Consider the following 13013-nt stretch of genomic DNA (forward strand, 5'->3'; position numbering starts at 1 on the left):
AGGGCAACCTGCAGAGAAAGTTCCTGATCAAGTTAATCAAGCAGTTTTTGTTAAATCATCACATTCTACTGATGGGGTACATATGTAATGTCGATCTATTCTTGGGGGGCACATTTCCCCGGTAATTTTCCTTGAAAAATCTGCGCTGAAAAAATATGTTTTTTATTTTAAATCATGTCTCAAGCATGTCAAACATATTCAACGTGTTAATTTGGTAGTAGCTTAGAAAAATAAAATCGTTGAAAAATTTTTGATTCCAATAATGTTTAATTAGGAGCACAAAATTTATGGCATTTTGCATTGGAGCGACTTCATTTGTATCTCCTAGTGGAGTTATTTTCTTTTCTACGTCTATACTTTTCTTCAGTGCAGTTGAAGTCTATGAATTGGGTTATTTCGAACTTTCGAAATCCTACTATAGTTCACTTCAATTGTTGCGGACAACCATCCTTATCCATGATGAAAAGCCCACAGATCATTGAGAATAAACAGCAATAAAAACGTCGATGATGAACGACACCCAGATGTTCAAGAGCGTAGGGAGCCGTGAAATCTGCCGGCAGTCAAGTATCAGCGTCACATCGAGCCGCGCTTTCTTTTGAGTACCGCTGGCACTTGTCCGTCATGTTGTTACTTCTCTAATGCCTTACAAACGCTTCAGCTGTCTTTCGTCTTATCCTTCAGTCGGTTGTTTTTGAATGCTGTTCATATTATGTCAACAATCCCGCAGCTCAAGTTTTCTCCCATGGGAAGGCTATGGACAGACGTTGTTCTCTGCTTACGCTGTCTTCCCGTCTCATTGAAGCTGTCATTCAGCAGTTCTCTGCTAAAGTAGTTCCTGGATCTATAACGTCCAGTAGTTATAATGTTGTGTGTTTTGCATGAGCTCATGGCTAGAAAAGATAATGAAGGTCTTATTTGGACTGCATTTTCCATTGATCTTTGATTTCTTTCTTTAATCACCTGTCATACTCTCCGTGACTCAATGTGTTTAATACCCTTCATTGTTAATATTCGAGATTCTTGTCGAATCGTTAGAAGCGCACTACACTCTTTTTTTTCTTTCTGAGTTTAAAGGCGAGGAGGATTGATGGACGCACAGGAAACTAAGACAAAAAAGTACGCTGTGCGGGTAATGCACAGCGTACGTTAATACTTTCCGCACACTAATACTTTCTAGAGTTTTCTGTATTCCAATTATGTGGTAATTCTCGGAGGTGTTTTCCTCAGAACCGAACTCATCTTCTAATCATTATATGTGTATCATTTGAAATGGTAGATAGCGCGTAAAAACTGTGAAACTCATTCCAAGCTCAAATCTGGAAACTTTCATTAGAGCGACAGAAAAGGAACGACGGCGGTTGCGGTACGTGTACAAGTCAAGTGGTCAGTGCGGAGGAAAAGGAGTGTATATGAAGTAAAGAATGTTCTGTTCTAAGTAGTAGACATGCTGGGACTTTTTTTCCAATTATCATGTAGTTCAGATGAAATGAGTTGTGTTCTAGACTTTTTCAATCATCGTTTTAATGGTGCGCTTACGCTATCGTTATGAGAAAGCAAATTCTGCAAAAGACTACAGAAATTAGGAATAAAGTATACAAAGGTGTCAAATATGGAGTCACCGAGGCATTATTAGCAATAAAATAATAAAAATAAAAACGCTGAAAGGTCAGTGAATGAAAATAAAAACGAAGAAAGACCTCGATCAACACTTTTCAAATACCTCAGGTGTTGAATTAAAAATTTAAATGTTAGATTAAAAAGATTAAAAATTTAGATTTTACCTTGCAGTCGTAGAGATTTAGTCGTTCACAAGGAAGTCATAGAAGGCTATGATATGATCCATACAGTTACTTGCTTAGGCAGAACATTTATCAATTCGGTATCATTAACCTACTAGTCCAATCTGGCACTAATTCATTATCCTATTCATTATATTAAAAGTTGAGTCGCCTCAGACAGTGTTAAAACGTTTGCCGTTAGCGGCACCGACAAAATCATAGCGATGCCCTTCACCTGTCTCCTTACTGACAATACTGTCCATTTTTCCTGTTCCTCCCATTATTGATTTCTTTCTAAAAACTTAATTTCTTTTCAAATGTGAAAATTGAAGGTCGGAGAGTTCCTAAGTTGCTAGCACATTCTTCAACTAGGATTGGAAGTTGATGTAAAGGGCAGCAGTTGAAACTCCCAAGGGATTTTTGACAATATCGAACGCGCAGTCGGAATGGCTGTTCTTTTGAGAAGAAAAGCAAGTTACTAAATCATCCACAACTTCAAAGGCATGCACCAAAACGTTTGCGATCGAAAGATTTCCGCCTTCACAAACCTAGGTTAGCCTTCTACTTTCTTTTTTTCTCACGAAATCCTTATGTGTGGAACTGTACGGTTTCCGGAAGTTTACCTAAGTTTTCTTAAACGACAATTTAATCGGCAGCACATACATCTGCAGCATCCGCAGCGTGGATACAGAAATTTTCTCTTGCGATGCGACCCTCCTCCACTGAAACGCCCTCTATGTGGGAAATTTCGTCCCTTCCAAACTACCGAAAACGATGAGTTGTTCGCCAAAGCAACCCGTTGCAACTGAGTTTCACGCCAAGGAAAACCAAACCTTCTTTCAAGACGTAGAAAAGTCTTTGATAATTATTCACCATCTGCCAGCGAAATAAGTTTATATCTCGGGAAATTATATTTTTAGGTTTATTCGTTTGAAATAAATAACAATAAGCTTGCTTTTTCTTTTCTCGAACGGCCAGTGCCGCACTGAAGCCGATGACCTATAAAATATAATTACTGAAAAAAGCTATATCTAGGAATCGCTACAAGAAACGAAAACGATCAATTTTTCAGACGAATTACGGAGGTGGATTTCTTAGTCTTGAAGTGATGTATTCGCAAGTCTCTTGAGGGCTCCTACTCTTCCATCAAATCTTGCCTCATCTTACCCTATTCTTTGTTTCGTTTTCTTTTTGATGTTGATAACGTCTAGAGATCTGGAGGAAGTATTAATTGCCTTTGGTTTTCCTCACTGTCAATCCGACGTTTCTCTTTTCTCCTATGCGATGCGCTTAGGGCGATTTAGGGTGCAAATGGGGTGTAAATCAAGCAGAACACCAGAGTATGTGCTGCTGCGGACGCGTCTTGCTCACCTCGTTGAAGACCTCTCGACTCTGTATAATTTGCTCGATACAGACTTACTCACTTTTACGACTTGCCCATCTCAAAGCAGATAAAACGAGCGAATAACCGAACGGGATTCAATGAGGTCCTTTTCAATGATTCACTTCGCACTACGATTCAAGTACTTGTGGACTCTGGTCAGTAGGAGAGGAATTATATAGAAGATTGTGTTGATCCATCAGCCACCTTCATCGTTTCCATCTTAAATCCTATTCTTGCTTTTTGAATGTGATATGTAATTCGTTTCAGAGCTTCAACGTCATGCACAAATAACCGTTATCTAAGTAAATATGGCGAGCGTAGCTTACTTAGTAAGAGATTTCGCTGAGCGTGCACGACCGATGGTTCGAAACCGCCCAATGCTAACCAGATCTTTCATTCTCCGCGGTTAATAAAATGTAACCAGACTTGTTCAGTGAAATTACTACTCCATACATCGTGTGGGCAGTCATCGTATATTCTAAATTGAAGTAAAGAGACTGCTCAACGTAAAACACTTCATAATTTATTTTCTAAGGTTTGGCTGATCAGAATTGGGCGAATCGTGAAGCTCATGTTATTTTTCTTTTCAACAGCGAGAAGAGTAATACAGGGACGAGGGAAGCAGGCATTTGGGATACCATATGGTCTGCGTAAACGCGAATTGCTGTGAGAAAGCTTTCATCCGAACTAGTTCTGTTACGGAGGCTCAGCTGGCACTGCGATGGAACACTGATGAGCACCATGTGGTTGTACCCGGAAGGACTTCGCCAATCGTTTGCGAACAATTGACGGACTTAAAAATGCGAGTCACCGAAAAGCGCCATTCCTCAGGATTGCTCAACGCGAAGCACTACAGTAATCATCCTTCAGACTTTAAGGCGTGTTAAGAAAGTATTCCCGTGGCGCATTTAACAGTGCGTTCAGCCAAATGAAGGGCAGATTTTTTCAATGTATAATGAGGTCTGTAAACACGTGTTACATAAAGGATAAAGGATAAAATGCACGGCGTTGATTAATCCCCATACGGTTGCGTCTACGCGTTCGACTCTAATTCGGAAGCGCTTGAGGTTTACGAACACGCATGTAGCCCTACAATGAGTTGCGGGGGCGAGCCGATGTGTGAAGTCGGTTTTTATCCTCCCAGACAAGTCTGGTACCAATTTATCGACCGCGAAGGGAAGAAGGTTTTGATTAGCACTAGGGTCTCGAACCATCGATCTATCGAACAGTCACAGCCGACTCCGCTACATCCGCCCATGTGTTAGATACTGTAATAATTGTCAATTTATGTAATTGCATTTCATAACTGTATTAGATCACTACTTGCACTCACCATTTTTTGTTATCGTTTGAAGTTGGTAGATGCAAAGCCCGCCACCTTGTAGTTTCTGACCACTCACAAATTAATATTCCACTGCATGTTGGTAAAAACTAGTCCTTTTTGGACACGGCTAGAATGAACATCCTTGGGTGCGCCTCTTCACTTGCATCATACGCAGGACGTACGTCATACTTCTCTTGGATCATCGTACTACTAGTCTTACTTAATTTGTTATCATTATACTGAACTGTTGATTAACACTCTATGTAGAGCACTCATGAGTTGTCCTTTTGTTCATTTTATAAACTACCTCTATTCTAGCACTGAGAGAAGCTTAATCATTATCGATTTCTCAAAAATAGTGTTATTGCAGCTGTACCTTTTAGATGCCATCGGTTGAACCTGAACCTCACCTTTATCTCTACTCTCGTCACCATCCCCTCCGAAGTTCGAACAGGCAGTACGAAGTAAGATCATTTTCTTTTTGTGTGGAGATCTGCATCGTTTGAGAGCTGCTAGTGGGGTAGTCGAGAGGCGCGTGGGCCAGGGTAAGAGCGCGCAGCTTCTCTTGCACCATGACTAACTGGAACCTGGTGTGGGCGCATTGGTGTGTGGGTGTAAGGATTTGCAAGTTGAATGTATAAAGATTGCTTAATTAACTACTGAAAGGTGGAAAAAGACAATCTGAAATTATTGTTAAATAAGCTCCACTAATCCCAGCACAGAACTGGGAGCTGCTTCTGAATCCATCTAAGTCTCATTGGCAGTTGTTCGCCAGGATTCCAATGGGTTTTCTTACTTGAAGCAGCAACAATGGAAAGCCAAGCCTAAAAGAATGATTACGATACGTCATGTAGGGCACGTTGCCTTCACGCAGAAAGACCTGTTGGAGCACATCATCAACGTGGTAGGAGTCTTCGACAGCCACGACACTCCTTCCCATCTGAAGAATTTGAGTAGAGTAGTTTGATTGATCACACGGATACGGTACTAGGAAAAAATGCAAAATAAATAGCTAACAAATAATAAACGTGTGTTAAATACGACAATACATTTGTATACAAACACAGTAATAAATAATAATAAATGTAAAATGATGGCGATGTGCGAAGATGGGTGGCAGTTACGCTATGCTCGTTTATCCTGATACCATTCCTGCAACACCAATCCAATCAGAAAAAAACTGGCCAATTTCTGATCGAGGCGTCAAAAGACTATTCTGTAACTCACTCTGAAAAAAAATCAATAGTCATGAACTATAATGGGTCTGATTGACCATTTGCTCTCAGCCGAACAAACATTTCACTTGTGTGTACCTTGTGATTGGCAGGGAATGCAACATGATGAACGACTTGCGTCCAGATCTGAACAACAAGAAACGAGTGACTTGGAAAGCACATAAAAAACATGGAGAGTGCAGTGACGAATGACAAGAATACACGATTCTCTGGACGCATTTTCAACAGAATTGAACTGAAGAAAAGTAGGCAAATAAAGCACTGCCTAGTTTTCTTAAGAAGCCGTGACTAATTAGAAGATGAAAATGTGGCCAGTGTCATTGAAATCAGTGGAACGCGTGATAGTCGAAGAAATCGATTTACTCATTCAAGAAGAGTGTTTTTAATTCTATCTTACATCAAATCAAAGAATGAAGGTCGGGGACCCTCATGCATTTGTCAGTGAAAGGAAGGCTACGTGGAACGGATGCCTTATAGCCGCAGTGTTTGAACAAGAGCCCTTAAAGACATCACTCCACGAATCTGAGGTGCTACGGATTTCAGGTGGAAAATTCTTATAATGGATAGTAGATTATGGAGAGGAGGGTGATTCCGTCCATTTCTTCCTAATTGCCGTAAAAAACGGCCCGGAAGATACGGCTTCAGGCGTTCTGGCGCACTATTTTCTACAGGGAGTTCGACTGGAGCGCGCCAGCCTTGTGCACGCGCCACATCTTCCGGGCCGTTTTTACGGCGATTAGGAAGAAGTGGACGGAATCACCGCCTCTCCATAATCTACTATCCCGTATACGAATACACCACCTGAAATCCGTACCACCTCAGATTCGTGGGGTGATGCCTTTAAAAAATTACTGATATTCATGTATTTCGAACGTGCAGAAATCATTAGACAACTTCCTTACGAGACTAAAGAAAACTGGACGTTACTGTCTTCCTTCCAAGCGATTAAGATCGCAAGTGGCGAGACTTTTCGCATAGGCTTACAAACCAAGTGGATCATTTTATATCTTTTAGAACAAAAAAGTTCTGGTTTTGCCTCTGGAATAAATATTTTTTTGTCTCATAGTTCTAATGTTTTTCAAATAATAGAGTCCCCCAACATCATGAACCGCATTTCATTCTGCAGCTGCAATGTTGAAATGTACAGTTACTGTTGTTTTTGCTTTTCCGGTGGTCTACAAAACAGTTTCGAAATGTACGTAGATCTATCTGGTATCATCTTTGAAAATCCTCCCTGTCTAAAATTGAATGGTCATGTAAAAAACGCCATAGGAAACGAGATCATGAGTGAAACAGTTTTTTAGTACTTACTTGAAGAAGCGGACACACTCTGCTTACTACCGTCTTCAATGCGTCTTCTTTGTTCCATCCTTTGTGCCCTTTTGATCTGTTCCTTAGCAGCGGCTATATTTAATAGTCTACAAGGAAACTCGTACGGATCAGCAAGTTTCTGCAAGACCCCGGAAGAATCGTTTACGCCGAAAGTGCTGTGAGTTAACGTCTTTCTAGATTTATTTCCTTTATAAACTCTAGTTGAACAGTTCTAGCAACTTATTTTGAAGGTGTCCACGAGAAACAATGTTCTTTTACTACAATTGCTGTGCGCCGTCCGGTAATATATCATGTTGTGCGCAAGTTCGAATTTGGCTGTTGTGAGTCGTTCCTTATCCTCAAAACATCAAGGCTAAGAAATTGTTAGCGGAAGTAGAGTAGTGAGGTCTACATTCTTGTGCTTGGACAATAAGAAGAATCTTCTCTTTTATTGAGTGAACAAGCCTATACATTAGGTGCATAACGACAGTTGAAAGAATTAAAAAAGCTTTTCTCAAATGCTCATTTAGGAATTATTTTATCTCCACATTTGCAGAATTGCAATCGTTTGTGTGTCATTATCATGCATCCTCGGTTTATCCTACACAATCTTTCGCTATTGTTGCGTTTGTGACAAGGAGGAGGACGGGATTTCTGCAGCTCTTTGACCTTCATTTCGAGTTAGTGTCAGAAGCCAGGAAGTTGGAGGACTCATTGGAAACAAATAGCATAAAATTTTCAATTAGTACTCACTATAGATCTCTTCTATAGCCGGTTTCACAATCTCAGAAATTTTCTTGGAGTATGTGCATGTGTGGAAGTATAAGCTGAAAGCCCGCCAGGAAATTGCTTCTGATCCTAAAACTATTCTTCCACGATGATGTTACAGTTATGAATGTTGTGGAAATGTTGAATACAATGTTTGCCTTTTCAATTCGTTGCTCAGGTCCTGTACAGGCAGGTAAATTTTTCCCGTCGCTGCTGCTCTTTTGCGAAGATCCCCAATTTGTATGTTAAAGGCAGCATATCACGAATCTGGCGTGAAGAGGAAATCCGCGAGAAAAGCTAAAGATGCGGTTGTAGTTTGCAGGATCCGGGGTGGTTAGCTCATCTCTCTCTGATCGTCGCAAGAAACGGCGTGGATGACGACGTTGCTAAGACGATTTCAGTTGCAACCCGCCCATCCCAGGGCACGCGCCGCATCCACGTGCGAGAAGTCGAAGAATAATAAGGTCTCATCACCAGCCTATTCAAGTGAAACAAAGGAATAAGATCCAGAGGAGAGTGCGTTTTGACGTACCTCCATGTGCATGGAGGAACTGAAGCGGTTCTTACTCCGTTTCTTCACGATGATTAGGAAGACGTGAACGGAACCACTTCAGATCCCGCTATTTGCAACCCCATCCCCAGCTTTTCCCTAATCACGTCAAACTCATGATCTGCTGACTTCAAATGTAGTTAGTAAAATAAAGCAGTTTGAATGTATCGTCACAAGATCCTCAAAAGTCTGATGAGATTCTGGGGTGATGTTGATTCCTAGAAAATGTTTATATCTTATGTGCGCAAAATTTTGTTACCTATCATGTACACCCATTGATCATGTAATCTGTTTTCCATAATCCTTGTTGACGCACTCTTACTAATAAATGTGTATTAGTTACTCGCTTTGTCAGCTTTTCTTTCTAGTTCGACTTTATTCGTTGTTTTGTTGTATCGTACTGCAAAAATATATTTTCTCCAGCTTAATATGCAGAAGCAGAAAACCATAACAACAAAACCTTCCTTGATACATTTGCATTTGTAACAGCTCAGCTTTAGGAGAAGGAGGTTGTGAGGTTAAAGAGAATTTTCGATCGCACAAATAGTGGAATAGAGCTGTTTGATTTGGAGATGTCTAGTAAAATTTCTTGCCTTATCGAAATAAAGTTTAAAACGCTACCTTGGGGTCAATCCACCATTCACGCCGGTAAAGAAAATGCAGTCGGTTTTCAAATTCTTGAATAAAACAGTTGGAAGCTTCAAGAAAGATGGATTTTGAACGAGGATTTTCCGTATATGCAAACTTGTACTTTTCGTCATACCCTACATTGGCATGAACGCATATGAGAAAATGTACCTTTCGAAGAAACGAAAAAAAAAACCAAAAACAACAAGAAAAGCCCACTGGAAACTGAGCGACGGAACAGTGGATCGCCGTTCTCCTTCTCCCCCTTAAAGGCATCACCCCACGAATATGAGGTGGTGCAGATTTCAGGTGGAGTATTCGTAAACGGGATGGGAGACTACGGAGAGGGGGATGATTCCGTCCATTTCTTCCTAATTGCCGTAAAAAACGGCGCGGAAGATACGGCGCCGCACAAGGCTGGCGCGCTCCAGTCGAACTCCCTGTACAAAATAGTGCGCCAAAACGCCTGAAGCCGTATCTTCCGGGCCGTTTTTTACGGCAATTAGGAAGAAATGGACGAAATCATACCCCTCTTTATAATCTACGATCCCGTATACGAATACTCCACCTGAAATCCGTACCACCTCAGATTCGTGGGGTGATGCCTTTAAAAGTGTAGGTTATGATTACGAGCATGAGAACGCTCTTTCGATCTCCTTAATCGTTCTGAGAAACGACAGGGAAAACAGCCTTGTCTGACGAATCTTCCTACGAAACACCTAACAACGTCTCACATGTTTCTAGTACGGAAATTTGATTAACAATACCATTTCCATGCAGTTTTTCAGGACAATCAAGGGGAAGTGAGCGTAATAGCGCTCATGCTCGTGGTCTACACCCGTAACACTATCTCTTAACCTTCAAGCCTTAAGTTGTAGCATACGGCTGAGCTACGCTACCTGCTGTTTTCTTTCAAGGAATCTCCTTGTTCATTATAAACAAACCAGGATAAAGAAATGTGGAGTTTATGCTAAAAGCAACATCAGCCGTTTGCATTGCCTAGCTGTGCTGTGGAATAAAATGTTGAGAATACAAGCTATGATTTTACAGCTTTTATTCGCAGTGGTTAACCAAACTTGTTACGATATCAGTGTCCATTGCGGCGCGTATCGTGCAACACATTTTACGGATTTGCTGCGATGCTGTTGAATTGGAAAGTCAGAGTAAGTTCAAGTTATAGAAATACGCTTGAGAACTACAACTGGATCAAGATGGCGACTCTTCGACTAAGAAGTCGTTGGTGAAAAGTGCAATGACGACGCATGCATTGTGGTATAAAATCGTTAATGATTTTATACCACAATGCACTCCACTTACACGATGCATTTTTACCCGCTATGATCTTCAGGCAAACGCCAACAACAATCGCGTTCTTTTTTATTGGATTCACCTAGCATTCATTTTCAATTCGTCGAAACTTTTGGATTTCAATCTAATGATGAGATCACAGCCCATGAGACCACCGTTACAACCCTTATCTCATGCGTATTGATGCAAAAAAGGATTACAAAATTAGAAATAAAATATGCTAGCAAAACCTAATCATTACTCTGATTGTTTTCAGAAGGAAACTGCTTCCCATCTTTGTTGCACATTTCCGAATTCACATCTACCGTTTCTAGTGCTTTCTGCTTCCCATGTATGTATTCATTTGCGTGTTGCACGTTCCTCTTTTCATCATTGTAAACACAGTATATTTGATAAGTGGTTCACAACGTTCATTGATACAATATGCTTCATTGTGGAATGTCTTTATTACATTACATTAGCTTGTTCCACCACCACCAGCGGCAGCCATTCTGAGAGCTTTAGATGTTGGCTTATACATGGCGAAGTTGCAAACTAAATCCTCGTTAACCTTAAACACCATAAATAATAAGGTCAACCTAAACGGAAGCAGTTTTGAGAAAATTGCCTTCATCGTAGCCGCAAAGTTATCGAATTGTCCACAGTAGTGAGGGGCAGAGAAAATCGTTACCATCTTCTTTGAGGCAAAGAATTCGTACCCATCCTGCACTACCTGGAATCATTCACTTTCCTACTTGGTGAGAGTCTCACGGAATTGAGTGAAACTCTTGCCTGGTGTGCTCTTGCAATCAAATCGATGTTCAGTTTCTGGCACATTTCTATCACCACATCTTGTCCAAAAACGTAAGATACTCCTCGAGTGTTTGCCTGCCATCCCTGAACCAATCAATTCTTCTTTGGAAATTAAGTGAGAATTTCAAAAATGAGTTGCTCACTTTCACCCACTGATCAGGATCGGCCCAAAGAAGATCGATCCCCATCGAGGGGTTGGGTGGATCCTGGGGACGAGGGAGATTCCGCAGTTGATCTATGTTGGTTAGTTGAGGTGATAATCCGCCATGCATGCACAAAATTCTCCCAGCAATAAAACCGCACAAAGGCATCCAATTGAATGTATCCTGTGAGGAAATTCTCTCAAATTATTCATTTCTGGGGCTTGAAACATCAACGTTTGCAACGCATTTCCTGATTGATTTAGTGATCGGTGGACTGATTGATGGATACGGCTCAGCAGGAACACGAAACGCACCGAAAGCGACCGCACACTACCGCCATCAGTTCAAGCGCCCAGCGGAACGAAAGCGAGTTAGATCGATGGTTGCTAGCAACAAGTAGGAATGATGTTAACGCTGCTAAAACACGCAGCGATGATATTTTTACCAATTATTGTCGGTAGAGGGGTTCGTGTTGCTCTCTTGCTTTTGGCACCCATTGTGAGATTTTTAGATATGTGCAGTTAAAAGAAACCTGCGGCAGGAATAATACGCGCTATCAAACCGAGTGGGCGATTGGCAGTTTGTTGCAGCAACCTCATATTCGAACATGTTGCTGTCTCCAAGCTACGTATTATCATTTTTAACCCAGCCATTTTGAGGACGGTTGGACGAAGGTTGTGTTCTCATCGTCCACTTCTGCAAGTAACTGTTCCAGTAATCTTCGAAAAACATAGCTGCTGATTTTGTTTACGAACTTTACGGTTTTCTAAAGGAACTAAGCGAAACGCAGAAAATGTGCTTTGCGTAGATGGTCCGACTGTGTCGCAAACAGCCTGAATTTGTCAAAATAATTAGTTCTCACTTGAAAAGAGCTCCAGAGACGAGAACTTTTGTATCTCCGATTACATTCTTCGTAGAAGCCGTACACACGATTGATGGCTGGACATTCATGATTTCCGCGAAGCATAAAGAAACTCTCAGAATATCTGGAATAAATTAGGTTCGGAGATCTTTACGACTGTTATGAAGGACAGAACGTGTGCTACTTAATCCTGTAGCAGAACATGAGGCATATGGTTTCAATGTTCTGACGTCCTCTGTCGACGTAGTCACCGAGAAAAAGGTAGTTTGTCTCAGGTGGAAAGCCGTTTTTGTCGAAAATGCGTAGAAGATCCGAGTACTGGAAACTTGTGTAAAATATATTGATATTGCGGTGAGCATGAGCATATACTAACTATTCCACCTGTCCGTGAATATCCCCACATACTACAAGCGGGGGGTCACATTCGATCAAGGACGATTGAGAAATAAATACTTGTCTTGCGACGAAGCAGCATTGTTGTAGTTCTTGTTCTGAGACCTGCAGTAAGATATTTTTGAAACAAAAACGTCATGGATTTTAGTGGATGACAACGTTACCGATGTCGTCAGTCTCCCGCCTGCCATGCCCACGTTTAGCAAACGGGACATCAAACTGTCCACATCGAGTTGTGCCATGGTTGAAGAGCGGGGATTACAACCACGACAGCGTGAACCGTAGCACCCTTAAGAACTAAACTCACCACTATTTGACTCATGCTTTGCTTATTAGTCGATAGTAATATAATATTGATAATAATAATATCATAATAATGTTTATATTATTGATTGTTTCCTTTCATCATATCAGTTAACATTCTCAGAAAGCGTTGTCGAAAACTTACACTGTTGACCAGTGTGTGATTTTTTCGTCATTAATTTGACTTTCTCGTCATTAATTATTATGTCTTGGATGATAATTAATAACGAAG

General features: G+C 41.0%; 2 protein-coding genes across 2 annotated transcripts; one reads left to right on the forward strand and one right to left on the reverse strand.

Annotated features, from left to right (window-relative positions):
• Positions 1-4872: 4872 nt before the first annotated feature.
• RB195_001182 (uncharacterized protein) lies at positions 4873-7703 on the forward strand (the record flags this gene model as incomplete). The annotated part of the gene is made up of 4 exons (XM_064197841.1): positions 4873-4953; positions 7029-7213; positions 7287-7376; positions 7592-7703. The coding sequence occupies 4 exons, from the start codon at positions 4873-4875 to the stop codon at positions 7701-7703; spliced, it is 468 nt and encodes a 155-aa protein (XP_064053722.1).
• A 3042-nt stretch (positions 7704-10745) lies between these two features.
• RB195_001183 (uncharacterized protein) lies at positions 10746-12720 on the reverse strand (the record flags this gene model as incomplete). Its single annotated transcript, XM_064197842.1, has 8 exons — positions 10746-10838; positions 10896-11000; positions 11060-11164; positions 11224-11406; positions 12086-12209; positions 12270-12403; positions 12467-12583; positions 12643-12720. 8 exons carry the CDS (start codon positions 12718-12720, stop codon positions 10746-10748), a joined length of 939 nt encoding a protein of 312 aa, XP_064053723.1.
• Positions 12721-13013: the final 293 nt, after the last annotated feature.

The sequence above is a fragment of the Necator americanus genome, chromosome IV (assembly GCF_031761385.1).
Source record: "Necator americanus strain Aroian chromosome IV, whole genome shotgun sequence".
Classification (NCBI taxonomy): Eukaryota; Metazoa; Nematoda; class Chromadorea; order Rhabditida; family Ancylostomatidae; genus Necator; species Necator americanus.